Below are 24,312 nucleotides of genomic sequence, written 5' to 3'. Positions count from 1 at the left end.
CTAAGATGGTTGACAGACAGTGAGCAAGGGAGAAGAATGGAGGGATTACTGAGATCAGAGCTGCAAACACATGGGCATCTAAGATGGTTGACAGACAGTGAGTGAGGGAGAAGAATGGAGAGATTACTGAGATCAGAGCTGCAAACACATGGGCTTCTAAGATGGTTGACAGACAGTGAGCAAGGGAGAAGAATGGAGGGATTACTGAGATCAGAGCTGCAAACACATGGGCATCTAAGATGGTTGACAGACAGTGAGTGAGGGAGAAGAATGGAGAGATTACTGAGATCAGAGCTGCAAACACATGGGCTTCTAAGATGGTTGACAGACAGTGAGTGAGGGAGAAGAATGGAGGGATTACTGAGATCAGAGCTGCAAACACATGGTCTTCTAAGATGGTTGACAGACAGTGAGTGAGGGAGAAGAATGGAGGAATTACTGAGATCAGAGCTACAAACACATGGGCATCTAAGATGGTTGACAGACAGTGAGTGAGGGAGAAGAATGGAGAGATTACTGAGATCAGAGCTGCAAACACATGGGCTTCTAAGATGGTTGACAGACAGTGAGCAAGGAAGAAGAATGGAGAGATTACTGAGATCAGAGCTGCAAACACATGGGCTTCTAAGATGGTTGACAGACAGTGAGTGAGGAAGAAGAATGGAGAGATTACTGAAATCAGAGCTGCAAACACATGGGCTTCTAAGATGGTTGACAGACAGTGAGTGAGGGAGAAGAATGGAGAGATTACTGAGATCAGAGCTGCAAACACATGGTCTTCTAAGATGGTTGACAGACAGTGAGTGAGGGAGAAGAATGGAGAGATTACTGAGCTCAGAGCTGCAAACACATCAGCTTCTAAGATGGTTGACAGACAGTGAGTGAGGGAGAAGAATGGAGAGATTACTGAGATCAGAGCTGCAAACACATCAGCTTCTAAGATGGTTGACAGACAGTGAGTGAGGGAGAAGAATGGAGGGATTACTGAGCTCAGAGCTGCAAACACATGGGCATCTAAGATGGTTGACAGACAGTGAGCAAGGGAGAAGAATGGAGGGATTACTGAGATCAGAGCTGCAAACACATGGGCATCTAAGATGGTTGACAGACAGTGAGCAAGGGAGAAGAATGGAGGGATTACTGAGATCAGAGCTGCAAACACATGGGCATCTAAGATGGTTGACAGACAGTGAGCAAGGGAGAAGAATGGAGAGATTACTGAGATCAGAGCTGCAAACACATGGGCTTCTAAGATGGTTGACAGACAGTGAGTGAGGGAGAAGAATGGAGGGATTACTGAGATCAGAGCTGCAAACACATGGGCTTCTAAGATGGTTGACAGACAGTGAGTGAGGGAGAAGAATGGAGGAATTACTGAGATCAGAGCTACAAACACATGGGCATCTAAGATGGTTGACAGACAGTGAGTGAGGGAGAAGAATGGAGAGATTACCGAGATCAGAGCTGCAAACACATGGGCTTCTAAGATGGTTGACAGACAGTGAGCAAGGAAGAAGAATGGAGAGATTACTGAGATCAGAGCTGCAAACACTTGGGCTTCTAAGATGGTTGACAGACAGTGAGCAAGGGAGAAGAATGGAGGGATTACTGAGATCAGAGCTGCAAACACATGGTCTTCTAAGATGGTTGACAGACAGTGAGTGAGGGAGAAGAATGGAGGGATTACTGAGATCAGAGCTGCAAACACATGGGCATCTAAGATGGTTGACAGACAGTGAGCAAGGGAGAAGAATGGAGGGATTACTGAGATCAGAGCTGCAAACACATGGGCATCTAAGATGGTTGACAGACAGTGAGCAAGGGAGAAGAATGGAGGGATTACTGAGATCAGAGCTGCAAACACATGGTCTTCTAAGATGGTTGACAGACAGTGAGTGAGGGAGAAGAATGGAGGGATTACTGAGATCAGAGCTGCAAACACATGGGCTTCTAAGATGGTTGACAGACAGTGAGTGAGGGAGAAGAATGGAGGGATTACTGAGATAAGAGCTACAAACACATGGGCATCTAAGATGGTTGACAGACAGTGAGTGAGGAAGAAGAATGGAGAGATTACTGAGATCAGAGCTGCAAACACATGATCTTCTAAGATGGTTGACAGACAGTGAGTGAGGGAGAAGAATGGAGGGATTACTGAGATCAGAGCTACAAACACATGGGCTTCTAAGATGGTTGACAGACAGTGAGTGAGGGAGAAGAATGGAGGGATTACTGAGATCAGAGCTGCAAACACATGATCTTCTAAGATGGTTGACAGACAGTGAGTGAGGAAGAAGAATGGAGAGATTACTGAGATCAGAGCTGCAAACACATGATCTTCTAAGATGGTTGACAGACAGTGAGTGAGGGAGAAGAATGGAGGGATTACTGAGATCAGAGCTGCAAACACATGATCTTCTAAGATGGTTGACAGACAGTGAGTGAGGAAGAAGAATGAAGGGATTACTGAGATCAGAACTGCAAACACATGATCTTCTAAGATGGTTGACAGACAGTGAGTGAGAAGAATGGAGAGATTACTGAGATCAGAGCTGCAAACACATGGGCTTCTAAGATGGTTGACAGACAGTGAGCTAGGAGGAAGAATGGAGAGATTACTGAGATGAGAGCTGCAAACACATCAGTTTCTAAGATGGTTGACAGACAGTGAGTGAGGGAGAAGAATGGAGGGATTACTGAGCTCAGAGCTGCAAACACATGGGCTTCTAAGATGGTTGACAGACAGTGAGTGAGGGAGAAGAATGGAGAGATTACTGAGATCAGAGCTGCAAACACATGGTCTTCTAAGATGGTTGACAGACAGTGAGTGAGGGAGAAGAATGGAGAGATTACTGAGATCAGAGCTGCAAACACATCAGCTTCTAAGATGGTTGACAGACAGTGAGTGAGGGAGAAGAATGGAGGGATTACTGAGATCAGAGCTGCAAACACATGGGCTTCTAAGATGGTTGACAGACAGCGAGTGAGGGAGAAGAATGGAGAGATTACTGAGATCAGAGCTACAAACACATGGGCTTCTAAGATGGTTGACAGACAGTGAGCCAGGAAGAAGAATGGAGGGATTACTGAGATCAGAGCTGCAAACACATGGGCTTCTAAGATGGTTGACAGACAGTGAGTGAGGGAGAAGAATGGAGGAATTACTGAGATCAGAGCTGCAAACACATGGGCTTCTAAGATGGTTGACAGACAGTGAGTGAGGAAGAAGAATGGAGAGATTACTGAAATCAGAGCTGCAAACACATGGGCTTCTAAGATGGTTGACAGACAGTGAGTGAGGGAGAAGAATGGAGAGATTACTGAGATCAGAGCTGCAAACACATGGTCTTCTAAGATGGTTGACAGACAGTGAGTGAGGGAGAAGAATGGAGAGATTACTGAGCTCAGAGCTGCAAACACATCAGCTTCTAAGATGGTTGACAGACAGTGAGTGAGGGAGAAGAATGGAGAGATTACTGAGATCAGAGCTGCAAACACATCAGCTTCTAAGATGGTTGACAGACAGTGAGTGAGGGAGAAGAATGGAGGGATTACTGAGCTCAGAGCTGCAAACACATGGGCATCTAAGATGGTTGACAGACAGTGAGTGAGGGAGAAGAATGGAGGGATTACTGAGATCAGAGCTGCAAACACAGGGGCTTCTAAGATGGTTGACAGACAGTGAGTGAGGAAGAAGAATGGAGAGATTACTGAGATCAGAGCTGCAAACACATGGGCTTCTAAGATGGTTGACAGTGAGTGAGGGAGAAGAATGGAGGGATTACTGAGATCAGAGCTACAAACACATGGGCTTCTAAGATGGTTGACAGACAGTGAGCGAGGAAGAAGAATGGAGAGATTACTGAGATCAGAGCTGCAAACACATGGGCTTCTAAGATGGTTGACAGTGAGTGAGGGAGAAGAATGGAGGGATTACTGAGATCAGAGCTACAAACACATGGGCTTCTAAGATGGTTGACAGACAGTGAGCAAGGAAGAAGAATGGAGGGATTACTGAGATCAGAGCTGCAAACACATGGGCTTCTAAGATGGTTGACAGACAGTGAGTGAGGGAGAAGAATGGAGGGATTACTGAGATCAGAGCTACAAACACATGGGCTTCTAAGATGGTTGACAGACAGTGAGTGAGGGAGAAGAATGGAGAGATTACTGAGATCAGAGCTACAAACACATGGGCTTCTAAGATGGTTGACAGACAGTGAGTGAGGGAGAAGAATGGAGAGATTACTGAGATCAGAGCTGCAAACACATGGGCTTCTAAGATGGTTGACAGACAGTGAGTGAGGGAGAAGAATGGAGAGATTACTGAGATCAGAGTTGCAAACACATGGGCTTCTAAGATGGTTGACAGACAGTGAGTGAGGGAGAAGAATGGAGGGATTACTGAGATCAGAGCTGCAAACACATGGTCTTCTAAGATGGTTGACAGACAGTGAGTGAGGGAGAAGAATGGAGAGATTACTGAGAAGAGAGCTGCAAACACATCAGTTTCTAAGATGGTTGACAGACAGTGAGTGAGGGAGAAGAATGGAGGGATTACTGAGATCAGAGCTGCAAACACATGGTCTTCTAAGATGGTTGACAGACAGTGAGTGAGGGAGAAGAATGGAGAGATTACTGAGATCAGAGCTGCAAACACATGGTCTTCTAAGATGGTTGACAGACAGTGAGTGAGGGAGAAGAATGGAGGGATTACTGAGCTCAGAGCTACAAACACATCAGCTTCTAAGATGGTTGACAGACAGTGAGTGAGGGAGAAGAATGGAGGGATTACTGAGATCAGAGCTGCAAACACATCAGTTTCTAAGATGGTTGACAGACAGTGAGTGAGGGAGAAGAATGGAGGGATTACTGAGATCAGAGCTGCAAACACATGGGCTTCTAAGATGGTTGACAGACAGTGAGTGAGGGAGAAGAATGGAGAGATTACTGAGATCAGAGCTGCAAACACATGGGCTTCTAAGATGGTTGACAGACAGTGAGTGAGGGAGAAGAATGGAGAGATTACTGAGATCAGAGCTGCAAACACATGGTCTTCTAAGATGGTTGACAGACAGTGAGTGAGGGAGAAGAATGGAGAGATTACTGAGATCAGAGCTGCAAACACATCAGCTTCTAAGATGGTTGACAGACAGTGAGTGAGGGAGAAGAATGGAGGGATTACTGAGCTCAGAGCTGCAAACACATGGGCATCTAAGATGGTTGACAGACAGTGAGTGAGGGAGAAGAATGGAGGGATTACTGAGATCAGAGCTGCAAACACATGGGCTTCTAAGATGGTTGACAGACAGCGAGTGAGGGAGAAGAATGGAGAGATTACTGAGATCAGAGCTACAAACACATGGGCTTCTAAGATGGTTGACAGACAGTGAGCCAGGAAGAAGAATGGAGGGATTACTGAGATCAGAGCTGCAAACACATGGGCTTCTAAGATGGTTGACAGACAGTGAGTGAGGGAGAAGAATGGAGGGATTACTGAGATCAGAGCTGCAAACACATGGGCTTCTAAGATGGTTGACAGACAGTGAGTGAGGAAGAAGAATGGAGAGATTACTGAAATCAGAGCTGCAAACACATGGGCTTCTAAGATGGTTGACAGACAGTGAGTGAGGGAGAAGAATGGAGAGATTACTGAGATCAGAGCTGCAAACACATGGTCTTCTAAGATGGTTGACAGACAGTGAGTGAGGGAGAAGAATGGAGAGATTACTGAGAAGAGAGCTGCAAACACATCAGTTTCTAAGATGGTTGACAGACAGTGAGTGAGGGAGAAGAATGGAGGGATTACTGAGATCAGAGCTGCAAACACATGGTCTTCTAAGATGGTTGACAGACAGTGAGTGAGGGAGAAGAATGGAGAGATTACTGAGATCAGAGCTGCAAACACATGGTCTTCTAAGATGGTTGACAGACAGTGAGTGAGGGAGAAGAATGGAGAGATTACTGAGATCAGAGCTGCAAACACATCAGCTTCTAAGATGGTTGACAGACAGTGAGTGAGGGAGAAGAATGGAGGGATTACTGAGCTCAGAGCTACAAACACATCAGCTTCTAAGATGGTTGACAGACAGTGAGTGAGGGAGAAGAATGGAGGGATTACTGAGATCAGAGCTGCAAACACATCAGTTTCTAAGATGGTTGACAGACAGTGAGTGAGGGAGAAGAATGGAGGGATTACTGAGATCAGAGTTGCAAACACATGGGCTTCTAAGATGGTTGACAGACAGTGAGTGAGTGAGAAGAATGGAGAGATTACTGAGATCAGAGCTGCAAACACATCAGTTTCTAAGATGGTTGACAGACAGTGAGTGAGGGAGAAGAATGGAGGGATTACTGAGATCAGAGCTGCAAACACATGGGCTTCTAAGATGGTTGACAGACAGTGAGTGAGGGAGAAGAATGGAGAGATTACTGAGATCAGAGCTGCAAACACATGGGCTTCTAAGATGGTTGACAGACAGTGAGTGAGGGAGAAGAATGGAGAGATTACTGAGATCAGAGCTGCAAACACATGGTCTTCTAAGATGGTTGACAGACAGTGAGTGAGGGAGAAGAATGGAGAGATTACTGAGATCAGAGCTGCAAACACATCAGCTTCTAAGATGGTTGACAGACAGTGAGTGAGGGAGAAGAATGGAGGGATTACTGAGCTCAGAGCTGCAAACACATGGGCATCTAAGATGGTTGACAGACAGTGAGTGAGGGAGAAGAATGGAGGGATTACTGAGATCAGAGCTGCAAACACATGGGCTTCTAAGATGGTTGACAGACAGCAAGTGAGGGAGAAGAATGGAGAGATTACTGAGATCAGAGCTACAAACACATGGGCTTCTAAGATGGTTGACAGACAGTGAGTGAGGGAGAAGAATGGAGAGATTACTGAGATCAGAGCTGCAAACACATGGTCTTCTAAGATGGTTGACAGACAGTGAGTGAGGGAGAAGAATGGAGAGATTACTGAGCTCAGAGCTGCAAACACATCAGCTTCTAAGATGGTTGACAGACAGTGAGTGAGGGAGAAGAATGGAGAGATTACTGAGATCAGAGCTGCAAACACATCAGCTTCTAAGATGGTTGACAGACAGTGAGTGAGGGAGAAGAATGGAGGGATTACTGAGCTCAGAGCTGCAAACACATGGGCATCTAAGATGGTTGACAGACAGTGAGTGAGGGAGAAGAATGGAGGGATTACTGAGATCAGAGCTGCAAACACATGGGCTTCTAAGATGGTTGACAGACAGTGAGTGAGGAAGAAGAATGGAGAGATTACTGAGATCAGAGCTGCAAACACATGGGCTTCTAAGATGGTTGACAGTGAGTGAGGGAGAAGAATGGAGGGATTACTGAGATCAGAGCTACAAACACATGGGCTTCTAAGATGGTTGACAGACAGTGAGCGAGGAAGAAGAATGGAGAGATTACTGAGATCAGAGCTGCAAACACATGGGCTTCTAAGATGGTTGACAGTGAGTGAGGGAGAAGAATGGAGGGATTACTGAGATCAGAGCTACAAACACATGGGCTTCTAAGATGGTTGACAGACAGTGAGCGAGGAAGAAGAATGGAGGGATTACTGAGATCAGAGCTGCAAACACATGGGCTTCTAAGATGGTTGACAGACAGTGAGTGAGGGAGAAGAATGGAGGGATTACTGAGATCAGAGCTACAAACACATGGGCTTCTAAGATGGTTGACAGACAGTGAGTGAGGGAGAAGAATGGAGAGATTACTGAGATCAGAGTTGCAAACACATGGGCTTCTAAGATGGTTGACAGACAGTGAGTGAGGGAGAAGAATGGAGAGATTACTGAGATCAGAGCTACAAACACATGGGCTTCTAAGATGGTTGACAGACAGTGAGTGAGGGAGAAGAATGGAGAGATTACTGAGATCAGAGCTGCAAACACATGGGCTTCTAAGATGGTTGACAGTGAGTGAGGGAGAAGAATGGAGAGATTACTGAGATCAGAGTTGCAAACACATGGGCTTCTAAGATGGTTGACAGACAGTGAGTGAGGGAGAAGAATGGAGGGATTACTGAGATCAGAGCTGCAAACACATGGTCTTCTAAGATGGTTGACAGACAGTGAGTGAGGGAGAAGAATGGAGAGATTACTGAGATCAGAGCTGCAAACACATGGTCTTCTAAGATGGTTGACAGACAGTGAGTGAGGGAGAAGAATGGAGAGATTACTGAGATCAGAGCTGCAAACACATGGTCTTCTAAGATGGTTGACAGACAGTGAGTGAGGGAGAAGAATGGAGAGATTACTGAGCTCAGAGCTGCAAACACATCAGCTTCTAAGATGGTTGACAGACAGTGAGTGAGGGAGAAGAATGGAGAGATTACTGAGATCAGAGCTGCAAACACATCAGCTTCTAAGATGGTTGACAGACAGTGAGTGAGGGAGAAGAATGGAGGGATTACTGAGCTCAGAGCTGCAAACACATGGGCATCTAAGATGGTTGACAGACAGTGAGTGAGGGAGAAGAATGGAGGGATTACTGAGATCAGAGCTGCAAACACATGGGCTTCTAAGATGGTTGACAGACAGTGAGTGAGGAAGAAGAATGGAGAGATTACGGAGATCAGAGCTGCAAACACATGGGCTTCTAAGATGGTTGACAGTGAGTGAGGGAGAAGAATGGAGGGATTACTGAGATCAGAGCTACAAACACATGGGCTTCTAAGATGGTTGACAGACAGTGAGTGAGGGAGAAGAATGGAGAGATTACTGAGATCAGAGTTGCAAACACATGGGCTTCTAAGATGGTTGACAGACAGTGAGTGAGGGAGAAGAATGGAGAGATTACTGAGATCAGAGCTACAAACACATGGGCTTCTAAGATGGTTGACAGACAGTGAGTGAGGGAGAAGAATGAGAGATTACTGAGATCAGAGCTGCAAACACATGGGCTTCTAAGATGGTTGACAGTGAGTGAGGGAGAAGAATGGAGAGATTACTGAGATCAGAGTTGCAAACACATGGGCTTCTAAGATGGTTGACAGACAGTGAGTGAGGGAGAAGAATGGAGGGATTACTGAGATCAGAGCTGCAAACACATGGTCTTCTAAGATGGTTGACAGACAGTGAGTGAGGGAGAAGAATGGAGAGATTACTGAGATCAGAGCTGCAAACACATGGTCTTCCAAGATGGTTGACAGACAGTGAGTGAGGGAGAAGAATGGAGAGATTACTGAGATCAGAGCTGCAAACACATCAGCTTCTAAGATGGTTGACAGACAGTGAGTGAGGGAGAAGAATGGAGAGATTACTGAGATCAGAGCTACAAACACATGGTCTTCTAAGATGTTTGACAGACAGTGAGTGAGGGAGAAGAATGGAGGGATTACTGAGATCAGAGCTACAAACACATGGGCTTCTAAGATGGTTGACAGACAGTGAGTGAGGGAGAAGAATGGAGAGATTACTGAGATCAGAGCTGCAAACACATGGGCTTCTAAGATGGTTGACAGACAGTGAGTGAGGGAGAAGAATGGAGAGATTACTGAGATCAGAGCTGCAAACACATGGGCTTCTAAGATGGTTGACAGACAGTGAGTGAGGGAGAAGAATGGAGGGATTACTGAGATCAGAGCTGCAAACACATGGGCTTCTAAGATGGTTGACAGACAGTGAGTGAGGGAAAAGAATGGAGAGATTACTGAGATCAGAGCTACATGTGTGCTTTTAAGAGAGACAGGGAGAGAGGAAGGACAAACTTCTGAAGAGGGCAAACCTTATTGCAACGAAACAGCACAATTTCACAACAGATTGATAATACAAAACTGTCTGTATGATTCCCAAATCATGGGAAATGACATGCATGGTGTCCTAAACTGCAGATGACGTCATGATGCTTGGCATTACCTGCTGGGAGAGCGCACTGAATCTACAGGGGGCACATTTCCAGAAGCCCAAGATAGGCACTATAATGTATGGGGGGCGCTACCGTGGCATATTTCGAATTATCATCCCGCAGTATCCACTGTCTTATTCTTTGCATGGAAATAACCTGTCTGATCAAAATATTCACTGCATCCATAGAGTACTTCATCAAGAGAGTGTTATTTCCAATGTGCGCTCACTTTTGGGGGGTTTTCTGCTGTGCTAACACTTTAGAGGCTCTGTACCCAAAAACTATTACAGGAAAGTCTGTGTTCCAAAAGTGAATTGTGGTTCGCCTTTCTTCTGAGCTCTGGCGAGTGGACAAACAGTAGTTTCTGAAGACAAATGGAGCCTCACTGTGCTCAGAGAAATTGAGTGACAAATTGTGAGTCCATGTTCACTTACTTCTTCTTAAGAAAATTAAAAATGTGCAAATTATATAAAAATTCAGTGGGAAAACGTAATCTTTCAGTGTTGGTACTTTATACTATCATTATTACTACTCCACCAGCACTACTGGCTACCAAAAGAAATCAGCACAAGATAATCTGCGAATTATATCTAGACATCACAACCTGCACAGAATACTCTGCAACTCCTCTAAGTACCAAGAACTTTACTAACCAATAATACTTTTATTTACCGACAGCCAAGTTTTTGCACACCTTCTCAGCATAGCGCGGTGAACTATACAAATACAAAATGTAATCTTTCATTTTCCTGGCAAAATGTTACAAATTTATGAGAGACAACAGTTGGATCAAAATTTTCACCGCTGCCATATTGAGTCCTTGAGGGGGACAAGATTTTAAAATAGGGTCACTTGTGGGGGGTCGTACACAGGGAAATGGGACTGGAGTAGGAGCCTCAGATCAGTGACTTGTGGCCCATTTAATGGAATTATTACACATCAGTATCCGTCTCTTCTAGAGCTTCCGTTCGTCTGCCCCATCCGTCCCTTCTTACCGTGTGTAAGGACACTTGCCTACTGTTATGGTAAATATTTATACTTTGCTTTGATTAAAATTTTAGACAATTACATCTACTTTTATATATCTTTTAATTTAGTCTTTCAGTATTGGTTTTATAAGTGTTATTCATAAAAGCAATAACACAGGACGCTGTATCTTATAATAGAGGTGTCTGTGTGTTAAACAATCCTTTGGTTCTGAAAGTCTAGTAATCTGGGTAGAACTGGTTGGAAAATAATTTGATAGAATTCATAACTTACGATTTTGTTTTTCCCCAACTTAAATATCTTCGGTCTTCGATAATGTCAGAAGCCATTGCACTTTTCTTGTCTGTGCTTGTAATAAAAACTTGTGACTGAGCTTCTGAGCTCACACAAGAAAGTACAGCAGAGACCTGTGTGCCCTTGTCTCTGATGGAACGACACCCTGATTTGATCAAAGCTGGCAAACATGTGAAATCTTCTGAATTTCTCCTAAATCTTTCCATATAGGTTTCCACATCAGTACTGTCATGATCCAGGACGGGGTTTCGCTTTGGCCCATCCTGATCAGACTGGGGTTAATTGTTCCGCCTCTCTCCGGCAGAGGGCGGCTATTTAATGCTCACTGGACCTAGGTCCGGTGTCAGTTATACTCCTGCCCTCGGCTGAGTTAGTTGACCTTGTGCGTACGTGTGCCTTGTGCCTGATATCTTGTTTGCTTGTTTGGTTTTGATCCGGTTCGGTCCATGTTACGAGTTCAGCCTGTCCCTCTTGTACTGCGCTAACTCTCGTGTATGACACTCTGCTTGTGACCCGACTTCTCTCTGCTCATCCCCTTGGTACCACGTCGCCCTCTTGTGTATGACCTTTGGCTTTGTCTGACCACCCGTCTGTTTGTCCCTCCTGTGCCTCTTTTGCCCGTACTGTTGTGACCTCCGTTTTGCCTGACTGAGTTGTTGTATGGTGTCCTGTCATCTCTGAAAGCAGGACGCTAAGCCCCTCCCCCTTGCAGTCACATGACAATAGGTCCTGTGCCAACTTGCTAACTTCAGTGTCCTCAGGTTCTGTGCCTCTTTACTTTCCGGCGCTGACTGGACCCTGACACCAATAGTTTGAAGCACGCATTGTCACCTCTGCTGACCTGCTCCACAGGTATCTTTTAGCACTGTTTCTGTACTCAGGACACGCGCACTGGCTCAGTGAGCAAGTGTAGTGCGGTGTTCCTGACATTATAACTGACCATTACCATTTTTTTCTCTCCGCTCCCCTTCTCCTGTGTATGTGATGGATCATATGCACGCTCTTTCTGAGCAGGTGAGACACCTGACTCGGATGTCTCAGAAACTCCTTGTAGAACAACGAGTCCTGGCTCAGTCTCAGCAGCTGATCGCTGACACTGTGCAGGGGGTTTTATCATCGGGGGCTCGGGATGTTACATTAGTTTTCCCTGAGTCTCCGGTTAAGTTACCAGATACCTTTTCTGGAGATAAAAAGAAGTTCAGCGTTTTCAAGGAGGGCTGTAAGCTTTTTTTTTTTCACACTCTTCTGGGGATGAAGGTCAGAGAGTGGGGGTCATTATGTCTCTATTAAGGGGAGCCCCCCAAGCTTGGGCTTTCTCCCTTTCGACCACGGCCCCATAGCGTATGAATGTGGATGCATTTTTTGAGGCCCTGTGGCATATTTATGATGAGCCTGATCAGATGCGTATGGCTGAGGACATGGTGATTAGTGTGTGCCAGGGGAAGCACTCAGCCGAGTGGTTTTGTTCAGAGTTCAGGCGCTGGGCTGTTGAGGTCTGCTGGAATGATGCCGCCCTCCGGGGTTTGTTCCGTAGAGGCCTGTCTGAACATCTGAAAGACGCCTTGGCTCTCCACCCTCCGCCTGATTACTTGGAGGAGGCTATGACACAGTCCGTCCGAATGGATTGCAGGCTACGGGCGAGGGGAGTGATGCAAATTGAGACACCGTTATTCTCCCAATGAAGGGGAGCCTGTCCTACATTGGAAACCATGGAGATGGGAACCATCGACCTCCAAAGGGAACGAAAGGAGACAACGGCGCGTGGGAAAATGTTGTTTTCACTGTGGCGATGCTGGACATTGGAAAAAGGATTGCCTCTCCCGTCCACTGAACAACAAGCGACTGAGCCCGGGTGATTGTCGTGGAAGTCACCCAGGCTCTCAGGTACCCTTTTCTGCCTTTTCAAAAATGTTGTTGCAAGTGGAACTTTGTTGTGGGAGTGTCTCTACATCCACTTCTGCCTTCGTGGATTGCGGATCATCATTGAACTTTATTGACTCTGACTTGGTGGCCAGGTGTAAGTTAGGGACAGTTAGGTTGGAGACTCCTATTCACATTGTTGCCATTGACAAAACACCACTGGTTAAGAATAACGTTATGTTTCGTACTGAAGAGTTTCTCCTTAAAGTGAGTTCCTTGCACCAGGAACACATTTCATGTTTTGTGATGGACAACCTGCCTGCGGGACTGGCGTTGGGGTTCCCCTGGTTACAATTGCATAATCCCGTGATTAATTGGGAATCTCGGGACATAGTTAAATGGGGTCCCTATTGTTCTGCAAAATGTCTTGTTACGGTGTCTGTGTCGTCCGTGGGTCTGGATGGTATTTCGGAGTGCCTAAAAGACTATATGGATGTTTTCTCCGAAAAGGAGGCTGAGGTTTTACCACCACACCGCCCATTTGATTGTGCCATTGACCTGGTTCCAGGTGCTAATTGCCCAAAGCCCGCTTGTATAACCTTTCGGGTCCAGAACGGGCCGCGATGAAAGAACATATTTCCGAGAGCCTCCGTAAGGGACACATTCGTCCTTCTGTTTCTCCCGTGGCGGCGGGGTTCTTTTTTGTAAAGAAAAAAGACGGTGGTTTACGCCCATGCCTCGATTTTCGTGAGTTAAATAAGATAACTGTGAGGAATACGTATCCCCTTCCACTTATTTCTGATTTATACAACCAGTTGTCCGAAGCTAAGTGGTTTTCAAAGTTAGATCTACGGGGAGCATATAACCTTATTCGACTCCGGGACGGATATAAGTGGAAAACCGCTTTTCTCACTACTGAAGGGTTGTTTGAAAATTTGGTCATGCCTTTCGGCCTGACCAATGCTTCAGCGGTTTTCCAAAACTTCATTAATCATGTGTTCTCTGATTTCATTGGACGTTTTATGGTGGTATAGTTGGATGACATATTGATCTACTCTCCTGATAAACAGGCTCACATTGGCCATGTTCGGGCAGTTCTCCAAAGGCTCCGGGAGAACTGTCTCTTTGCTAAATTAGAAAAATGCTTATTTTTCGTCCAAGAACTGTCTTTTCTGGGGTTCATTGTGTCTGCTGAAGGGTATCGCATGGATCCTAATAAGGTGCAGGCCATTGTCGAGTGGGTTCAACCTTGTGATTTGAAGGCTCTGCAGCGTTTCCTAGGATTCGCCAATTACTCCCGTAAATTTATAAGGGGGTTCTCACAGGTGGTTTAACCCCTCACAGACATGACTCAAAAGGGGGGCGAAATCAAGAATTGGTCAACCGCAGCGGTAGCGGCGTTTCAGTTTTTAAAAAAATGTTTCGTCTGCCCCGGTTCTTATTCACCCGGACCCGTCTGAACCATTTATTGTTGAGATAGACGTCTCAGAGGTGGGGGTAGGGGCGGTATTGTCCCAGGGACCTGCCACTTTGACCAAATTGAGACCTTGTGCCTTTTTCTCGAAGAAGTTCTCCCCTGCGGAGAGAAACTATGATGTGGGGAATCGAGAACTTCTGGCCATAAAGTTGGCCTTTGAAGAATGGAGGCATTTTTTGGAGGGGGCTGTCCATCCTATAACCGTAATTACGACCACAAAAACCTAGCTTACATTGAGTCAGCCAAAAGGTTGACTCCCAGACAGGCTAGATGGTCACTTTTTTTTCCCCTATTCAACTTCTCGATCACTTTTCGGCCAGGATCTAAAAATGTCAGAGTGGATGCCTTGTCACGCAGTCTAGATCTGACGTCCCCCCCGGAACCTCCATTCTTCAGCCTGGGGTGGTGGTGGCAGATATTTCTAATATGTTGGAACGGGAGATTCGGGAAGCTCAGTCTCTTGCACCTCCGACTAAGCCGGTGGATAAACTTTTCGTGCCAGCTCAGTTTCGCCTCAAGGTCCTCCGGGAGTTTCATGACTCAGTTCTGGGTGGACATCCATGGATCTCGGCTACCCGGAAGGCCATTGCTAGAGTATTCTGGTGGTCTGCTTTAGCCTCTGATGTTGGGGAATATGTGTCTGCTTGTGATGCTTGTGCCCGTGCAAAAACCCCCCATAACTGGCCGGCCGGGGAACTGGTACCACTGCCAATTCCTGAGAGACCATGGACTCATATGTCCATGGATTTCATCACCAACCTTCCCCCCCCCCCTCCCCCTCCAAGGGTAATACTGTAGTTTGGGTTGTGGTGGACAGGTTTAGTAAGCAGGCACATTTTGTACCTTTGGCAGCTCTACCTAATGCGGAAACATTGTCCAGATTGTTCGTTGAGCATGTGGTGCGGTTGCATGGGGTACCCTTGAATGTGGTGTCTGATAGAGGAGTGCAATTTGTTTCCAGATTTTAAAGGGCTTTTTGTAAGAGGTTGGGTATTGGTCTGTCCTTTTCATCCGCTTATCATCCTGAGACTAATGGGCAGACCGAACGGACCAATCAGTCTCTGGAGCAAATTCTACGTTGCTTGACCTCAGCCCGACAGGATGATTGGTGTTCTGTGTTACCGTTGGCCGAGTTTGCATTTAACAACCGCATTAACCAGTCTACGGGTACATCTCCCTTTTTCTGCAATTATGGGTTTCATCCTCATTTTGGAGAATTTTCCCGTTTGAATTCTGGGTCTCCTGGGGCGGATAAGACGATCCAGCGGTTGGGGGAGGTATGGCGGGAGGTCCAGATTAACATTACGAAGGCCCAGGACAAATTTACATTTTTTGCGGACAAAAAACAATCCGCGGGACCGGTGTTTCAGATTGGGGATAAGGTATGGTTGTCCATCAGGAATATAAGGCTCAAGGTCCCCTCTGCGAAGCTTGGAACCAAGTTTATAGGTCCCTATAAAATTACCGTAGCAGTTAACCCGGTGGCTTTTCGGTTGTGTCTCCCGCCATCTCTGCGGATCCCAAATGTTTTCCATAGGGCCCTTTTGAAACCTGTGAGGTCCGGTGGGGAGGGATCATCAGCTTCCCCACCACCGGTTTTGGTAGATGGGCAGTCGGAGTACGAGGTGGAACGAATTGTCGAATCCAGGTTGGTCCGTCGTGCTCTTCAATATCTGGTACATTGGAAAGGCTACGGTCCTAAAGAACAGTCGTGGGTTCCTGTTCGATCGGTCCATGCGGATTGGTTGGTCCGGGCCTTTCACGCCAAGTACCCTGAGAGACCTGGGGGTCCGGTGGCCCCCCGGCCCCCCACTGAGAGGAGGGTACTGTCATGATCCAGGACGGGGTTTCGCTTTGGCCCGTCCTGATCAGACTGGGGGTTAATTGTCCCGCCTCTCTCAGGCAGAGGGCGGCTATTTAATGCTCACTGGACCTAGGTCCGGTGTCAGTTATACTCCTGCCCTCGGCTGAGTTTGTGGACCTTATGCGCACGTGTGCCTGATATCTAGCTTGCTTGTTTGGTTTTGATCCGGTTCTGTCCCTGTTACGAGTTCTGCCTGTCCCTGTTGTACTGTGCTACCTCTCGTGTATGACTCTCTGCTTGTGACCCGACATCTCTCTGCTCGTAACCTTGGTACCACGTCGCCCTCTTGTGTATGACCTTTGGCTTTGTCTGACCACCCGTCTGTTTATTCCTCCTGTGCCTCTTTTGCCCGTACTGTTGTGACCTCCGTTTTGCCTGACTGAGTTGTTGTATGGTGTCCTGTCATCTCTGAAAACAGGACGCTAAGCCCCTCCCCCTTGCAGTCACATGACCATAGGTCCTGTGCCAGTTTGCTAACTTCAGTGTCCTCAGGTTCTGTGCCTCTTTACTTTCCGGCGCTGACAGGATCCTGACACCGATAGTTTGAAGCACGCATTGTCACCTCTGCTGCCCTGCTCCGCAGGTATCGTTTAGCACTGTTTCTGTACTCAGGACACGCGCACTGGCTCAGTGAGCAAGTGTAGTGCGGTGTTCCTGAAAAGTACATCGTGCCGAAAACCCGGATTGTCAGAACTGGACCTCCTCTGGACCCGACAGCAAGGAACTCTCTTGGAATCACTGAATGAGCGACAGTGAGTAACCAATTGTGTTACTAAAAGAATCAGTGTTACCTAGAGGGGTCTAGGACGGGTAATTGGTGGTTTGAACAAGACAATCTCGGTTGAACCTTTGCCGATATTTGAATTTTTGAATGTATCATTTGTGGTCTGCTATGTGTTTCAATGTCTTTAGTGAATCCAAAGGGAGTTTGTAGCTATATTCTGCGCTGCCGCTTTAGACAAATTCCAGGAGAATGCTGTATGATTGCAGTGGTTTTATTCTACGCGTTTCAGGGGTCTCATGCCCCCTTCATCAGGATATACCACAAATACATACAGGTATCACAGACATAAATAGGTTTGAAAGGATGCTGGATTTCAAAAAAATGAGCGCCAACAAGTCAGATGGTGCAGTGTCAAAGTTCAATGACACCACATGATTAACAGTTAACCTAAGATATATTACAAAAGAATATGTATTTTAAAAGATTTTTTGATTAAACTTTCGTTTACAAAACAGATGATAAAGTCAAATTTACGATTTAAACAAAAAAAAAAAAAAAAAAAAAAAAAAAAAAGGGAGGGGGGAGTTTATTCCTGTTTAGAGGTGGATACCTTACAAGTGGACTATCGTATGGAAACAGCAAACCGCTTTTTTTTCATTGAAAGCATTGCAATATTTATACAAAAAGGGGAAAAAAGTAAAAACATATTTTTTATTGGTAAAGAATTAAAATTATGTAATTTTAGTTAAATTCTAAAAAATTAAATATAAAATTATTTTTTAGTATAGAGGAAATGGGTTAAAAAATAATAAAGGATGCTAAAAGCAGCAACACACGAGAAGCTGCACAGCAGTCAGCGTTGCTCAGAATGAGAACGCAAACAGCATGGATTCATTACTTCACTGATACAAAGATCATGGGCAAATTTTAGATATAACATGAAGCACATAAAAAAAAAGGGGTTAATATCAGATGCAGCAACACACAGGACGCTGTGCAGGAGCCCACTACTGCTCAAAGTAAAAACGCAGGATAAAGCGGCAGAGTGAATGGGTGGCTTCATTAATAGATAAGATCGCAGGCAGTTCTTGTGTTCACCCCCTGACACATAAGTCTTTTCACTGTGAAGGAGTGGCAGTAACATTCTTGTACTGTTCACTAATCTCTATGGCTAGGCAATATATGCATGGGAGCTGAGTTAAAGGAGAAATGAGATACTATTATCAGCCGGGGTCATTCTTTCATGTCAGACTAGTAGAATTAGTAGCGCTTACCCGGGCTTAATTAAAGAAGAAAAAAAAGGGCTTTTTGTAAGAGGTTGGGTATTGGTCTGTCCTTTTCATCCGCTTATCATCCTGAGACTAATGGGCAGACCGAACGGACCAATCAGTCTCTGGAGCAAATTCTACGTTGCTTGACCTCAGCCCGACAGGATGATTGGTGTTCTGTGTTACCGTTGGCCGAGTTTGCATTTAACAACCGCATTAACCAGTCTACGGGTACATCTCCCTTTTTCTGCAATTATGGGTTTCATCCTCATTTTGTGGTTTTGTGCCTTGTGGTTTTTATATGTTTTTTATAGATTTGTTTGCACTTAATGCAATACCTAATTGCAATTTTATATTTATATTTATAATTAATTTTACAATACTGTGCCTCCTTGGTCTAATGGAAAAAAATTATTTATGTATTTGCTTAAATATTGCTTGTGCGTTAATTCTAAAAGAGTGTTATATATATGAAAATCCTGTATAGCCTCCTATCAGGTTTAGCTCCTTTTGCCCTTGGGAGCAATCACTTTCACACCTCTGTCTTAAACATTATCTCTGTTAGTTGCATTTTTTGAAGAATTTTTTGAAGAGTTTTTTTTTTTCTTCTTTAATTAAGCCCGGGTAAGCGCTACTAATTCTACTAGTCTGACATGAAAGAATGACCCCGGCTGATAATAGTATCTCAGCTCCCATGCATATATTGCCTAGTCATAGAGATTAGTGAACAGTACAAGAATGTTACTGCCTCTCCTTCCCAGTGAAAAGACTTATGTGTCAGGGGGTGAACACAAGAACTGCCTGCGATCTTATCTATTAATGAAGCCACCCATTCACTCTGCCGCTTTATCCTGCATTTTTACTTTGAGCAGTAGTTGGCTCCTGCACAGCGTCCTGTGTGTTGCTGCATCTGATATTAACCCCCTTTTTTTATGTGCTTCATGTTATATCTAAAATTTGCCCATGATCTTTGTATCAGTGAAGTAATGAATCCATGCTGTCTGCGTTCTCATTCTGAGCCGCGCTGACTGCTGTGCAGCTTCTCGTGTGTTGCTGCTTTTAGCATCCTTTATTATTTTTTAACCCATTTCCTCTATACTAAAAAATAATTTTATATTTAATTTTTTAGAATTTAACTAAAATTACATATTTTTTATTGGTAAAGAATTAAAATTATGTTTTTACTTTTTTCCCCTTTTTTGTATAAATATTGCAATGCTTTCAATGAAAAAAAAGCGGTTTGCTGTTTCCATACGATAGTCCACTTGTAAGGTATCCACCTCTAAACAGGAATAAACTCCCCCCTCCCTTTTTTTTTTTTTTTTTGTTTAAATCGTAAATTTGACTTTATCATCTGTTTTGTAAACGAAAGTTTAATCAAAAAATCTTTTAAAATACGTATTATTTTGTAATATATCTTAGGTGAACTGTTAATCATGTGGTGTCATTGATCTTGGACACTGCACCATCTGACTTGTTGGCGCTCATTTTTTTGAAATCCAGCATCCTTTCTAACCTATTTATGTCTGTGATACCTGTATGTATTTGTGGTATTTCCTGATGAAGGGGGCATGAGACCCCTGAAACGCGTAGAATAAAACCACTGCAATCATACAGCGTTCTCCTGGAATTTGTCTAAAGCGGCAGCGCGGAATATAGCTACAAACTCCCTTTGGATTCATCATTTCTTTGGTCACTGAAGACCTGTGGATCTGCAGCAGCCGCTCCCTACACGCTCTTATCTCATCCTAACCAGGTGAGCAGATTTCATGATATACTGTCTTTTGTAACGTGGATAAGACCCTATTGCGCTTTTTTGTCTCCCCCTTTTTTTCAATGTCTTTAGTGACAGACAAACTGACCATTAAATGACGTTTGAATGAATATTGAATGAAGTGACGAGGAGCCAATCTTGCCCAATGATTTTGGTCAGGGGCCTCTGCAGTTCTGCCTGTATATTTCAGGAGGATTGTTATATGTTGTCTATGTGATTGTAAAGTTTGCAGTGATATTGTTGTAAACCATGAGGATCCTTTAGGCTATGTGCCCACGTATGCAGAAAATTTCTGCTTCAAAACTGGACACCTTCCCAGAAAACGCGCGTTTTATGCCCGCACTTTTTTTGCTTAAAATCCGCTCGTTTTTTATGCGTTTTTTTCCGCGCGTTTTTTGACTTATAGAAAATAGCAAAAACACTGACTTTTCCGAAAAATTAATGAGCATGCTACGTTTTTGACAGCTAAGCGTTTCTTGAGCGGAAAAAAACGCATCCGTGTGCACAAAAAGTGCGGAATTCATTTAAAATGAACAGGATGCTTCTTTTATGCATTTTTGAAGCGTTTTCACCAGGACAAACGCTTAAAAAACGCTTACGTGGGCACACAGCCTTGATGTGGGAGTGAATGTTTTTGAAGAGACTATGGTCTCTGATTGATAAGGGATCCCATTAGGTGTGTTCCTTCACATGTGGTGAAGAGAAAAATTGGTCCTTCATGGTAAGCTGGTACTCTGAGGAGACTAATCACCTTGACTCCAGAAGAAACACACCATGGTGCCTCAAATAGATAGATACCCCTCAAGTCATAGCTCAGCCCATTAAAGAACCCTGTGGGAAATGCACTGAACATTTCTACATCTGGAGGAGAGTCAACTTGTACTTCTTATCCCACTAAGCTTTTCTGCTAAACCCCCACAACTGGATCATTGAAAGAAAAATCAAGACCCTGAAAACAGTAACATGGTCATCCAGCCGAAAAGTGTCGTCCATAGAACTGATGATTAACCAGCAGCATCCACTCTGAGCAGTGATGGGGCAGTGACCCAGCAAAGTTCACAGCAAATGTGTTTTAATGTCCAACCCACAGTACAACACAGCACACGATATCCTCCGGATCTCAGCCAAGAACCATATCCTTCAGATTGCAGCCAATTAACTCGCCAGTCCACCTCCGATTTACATCCGGGCACAGGACAGTCTACCTCAGAGACCGGTTACCATGGGTGACTGCACCACTGTGCACGCTGTGGGTGCCAGACCTTTACGCTCCATTGGCAGTGTTTGGCTCCGCTTGCCTGTGTTGCCTCACACAGGTGGAACTCTGCAGAGCCTTCTGCTCTGCACACTTGCAAAATCAACCTGACACCGACACACCCAAACCCTTTACTGCAGGGTTTTGAACTGGAATCTGTTGCCAAGGGCCACATGGAAAACCTGAGCAGGAGGAGAAGATGGACTGCCCCACTACCATCCTGTAGTCCGTTTCAAAATTAAAGCCCAGCAGGTTTTGTCAAATACCTTGTCCAAGACCTGTACTCCCTTTTATTCTGCATTGCAATCACAGTGAGGAACCAGGACTACAGGATTCTGTTTTGCCCAAGATCAAGGAAAGCCCAAAACGTGTTCCCACCAATAACCCAGGCTGCTACCCAAGTCAAATCAGAAGCCAACATCTACAACTGGCTCCTATCTTGAAGGAGGGGAGCCTGGGATTGCGCAGAAGGGAGTGGAACCAGATAGCCACACACTTCCCCCCTAGACTGTTCAAAATGGAACCCATAACGGAACAGCATCCCAAGAAGTCCATGACACAGGACACATGCAAGAAGGAACATAGTGAAAAACAATTAAAATAAATAGTGATAGATTTTTAAAGTAAGAAACTGACCGGACCGACTCCCGGGAAATGTAAAACTTCCCCCATCCTTGCCAGGGTCACCACTCCTGAGGCACTGAGCAACTCGATATTCAAACGTACCAGACATAATGGTTTTCACTGGATGACTAGAAGGCACACGGTGTAATAGCCAGTGGAACGCACCCAGTGTGCACACTGTATTCATGTACTCTACTAATGTAATCTTACCCAAAGGGAGAGAAGCGACAGAAAGGCAGCTCTACACCTACCGAGTGATGTGACCGACTGGTGCTCCTCACACAAGATGTCCATGTACAGATCCCGGTGTCCTTCTAAAAAATCCCACTCCTCCACGGAGAAATAGAGAGCGACGTCCTGACACCGGAGAGGAACCTGACAACCAACGAGAGCGACATCACCCAGAATCCTCCAGTGTATAATCTCCCAGCAGTCTCCTCTCCTCACCCAGAATCCTCCAGTGTACACTGTATAATCTCCCAGCAGTCTCCTCTCATCACCCAGAATCCTCCAGTGTGTACTGTATAATCTCCCAGCAGTCTCCTCTCATCACCCAGAATCCTCCAGTGTGTACTGTATAATCTCCCAGCAGTCTCCTCTCATCACCCAGAATCCTCCAGTGTACACTGTATAATCTCCCAGCAGTCTCCTCTCATCACCCAGAATCCTCCAGTGTGTACTGTATAATCTCCCAGAAGTCTCCTCTCATCACCCAGAATCCTCCAGTGTATACTGTATAATCTCCCAGCAGTTTCCTCTCCTCACCCAGAATCCTCCAGTGTATACTGTATAATCTCCCAGCAGTCTCCTCTCCTCACCCAGAATCCTCCACTGTATAATCTCCCAGCAGTCTCCTCTCATCACCCAGAATCCTCCAGTGTATACTATATAATCTCCAAGCAGTCTCCTCTCCTCACCCAGAATCCTCCAGTGTACACTGTATAATCTCCCAGCAGTCTCCTCTCATCACCCAGAATCCTCCAGTGTATACTGTATAATCTCCCAGCAGTCTCCTCTCATCACCCAGAATCCTCCAGTGTATACTGTATAATCTCCCAGCAGTCTCCTCATCACCCAGAATCCTCCAGTGTATACAGTATAATCTCCCAGCAGTCTCCTCTCCTCAACCAGAATCCTCCAGTGTATACTGTATAATCTCCCAGAAGTCTCCTCTCCTCACCCAGAATCCTCCAGTGTACACTGTATAATCTCCCAGCAGTCTCCTCTCATCACCCAGAATCCTCCAGTGTACACTGTATAATCTCCCAGCAGTCTCCTCTCATCATTCAGAATCCTCCAGTGTATACTGTATAATCTCCCAGCAGTCTCCTCTCATCACCCAGAATCCTCCAGTGTATACTGTATAATCTCCCAGCAGTCTCCTCTCATCACCCAGAATCCTCCAGTGTATACTGTATAATCGCCCAGCAGTCTCCTCTCATCATCCAGAATCCTCCAGTGTACACTGTATAATCTCCCAGCAGTCTCCTCTCATCACCCAGAATCCTCCAGTGTATGCTGTATAATCTCCCAGCAGTCTCCTCTCCTCAACCAGAATCCACCAGTGTATACTGTATAATCTCCCAGCAGTCTCCTCTCATCAATCAGAATCCTCCAGTGTACACTGTATAATCTCCCAGCAGTCTCCTCTCATCATCCAGAAAACTCCAGTGTATACTGTATAATCTCCCAGCAGTCTCCTCTCATTACCCAGAATCCTCCAGTGTATACTGTATAATCTCCCAGTAGTCTCTTCTCATCACCCAGAATCCTCCAGTGTACACTGAATAATCTCCCAGCAGTCTCCTCTCTTCACCCAGAATCCTCCAGTGTACACTGTATAATCTCCCAGCAGTCTCCACTCATCATCCAGAATCCTCCAGTGTATACTGTATAATCTCCCAGCAGTCTCCTCTCATCACCCAGAATCCTCCAGTATACACTGTATAATCTCCCAGCAGTCTCCTCTCATCATCCAGAATCCTCCAGTGTATACTGTATAATCTCCCAGCAGTCTCCTCTCATCACCCAGAATCCTCCAGTGTATACTGTATAATCTCCCAGCAGTCTCCTCTCATCATCCAGAATCCTCCAGTGTACACTGTATAATCTCCCAGCAGTCTCCTCTCATCACCCAGAATCCTCCAGTGTATACTGTATAATCTCCCAGCAGTCTCCTCTCATCCTCCAGTGTATACTGTATAATCTCCCAACAGTCTCCTCTCATCACCCAGAATCCTCCAGTGTATACTGTATAATCTCCCAGCAGTCTCCTCTCATCACCCAGAATCCTCCAGTGTATA

The 24,312-nt window shown here is 45.3% G+C and overlaps 1 protein-coding gene across 2 annotated transcripts in view; it reads right to left on the bottom strand.

Moving 5' to 3' along the window:
- Positions 1 to 24,312, bottom strand: part of LOC141078374 (uncharacterized) — a 205,693-nt gene that overhangs the window by 129,853 nt on the left and 51,528 nt on the right. The window contains exon 3 of one of the 2 annotated variants that reach the window (XM_073565119.1): positions 22,261 to 22,384. The exons of the other annotated variant lie outside the window; for it this stretch is intronic. Within the exon in view, the coding sequence (XP_073421220.1) occupies positions 22,261 to 22,384 (124 nt within the window). The remainder of the gene's footprint in view (positions 1 to 22,260; positions 22,385 to 24,312) is intronic. 2 annotated transcript variants of the gene reach the window in all.

This window comes from Dendrobates tinctorius, unplaced genomic scaffold (assembly GCF_039654945.1).
Source record: "Dendrobates tinctorius isolate UK_male_01 unplaced genomic scaffold, ASM3965494v1 ptg000548l, whole genome shotgun sequence".
In the NCBI taxonomy this organism is placed as follows: domain Eukaryota; kingdom Metazoa; phylum Chordata; class Amphibia; order Anura; family Dendrobatidae; genus Dendrobates; species Dendrobates tinctorius.
Note: the sequence above shows the minus strand (reverse complement) of the source record. Positions and strands in the feature narration are given on the sequence as shown.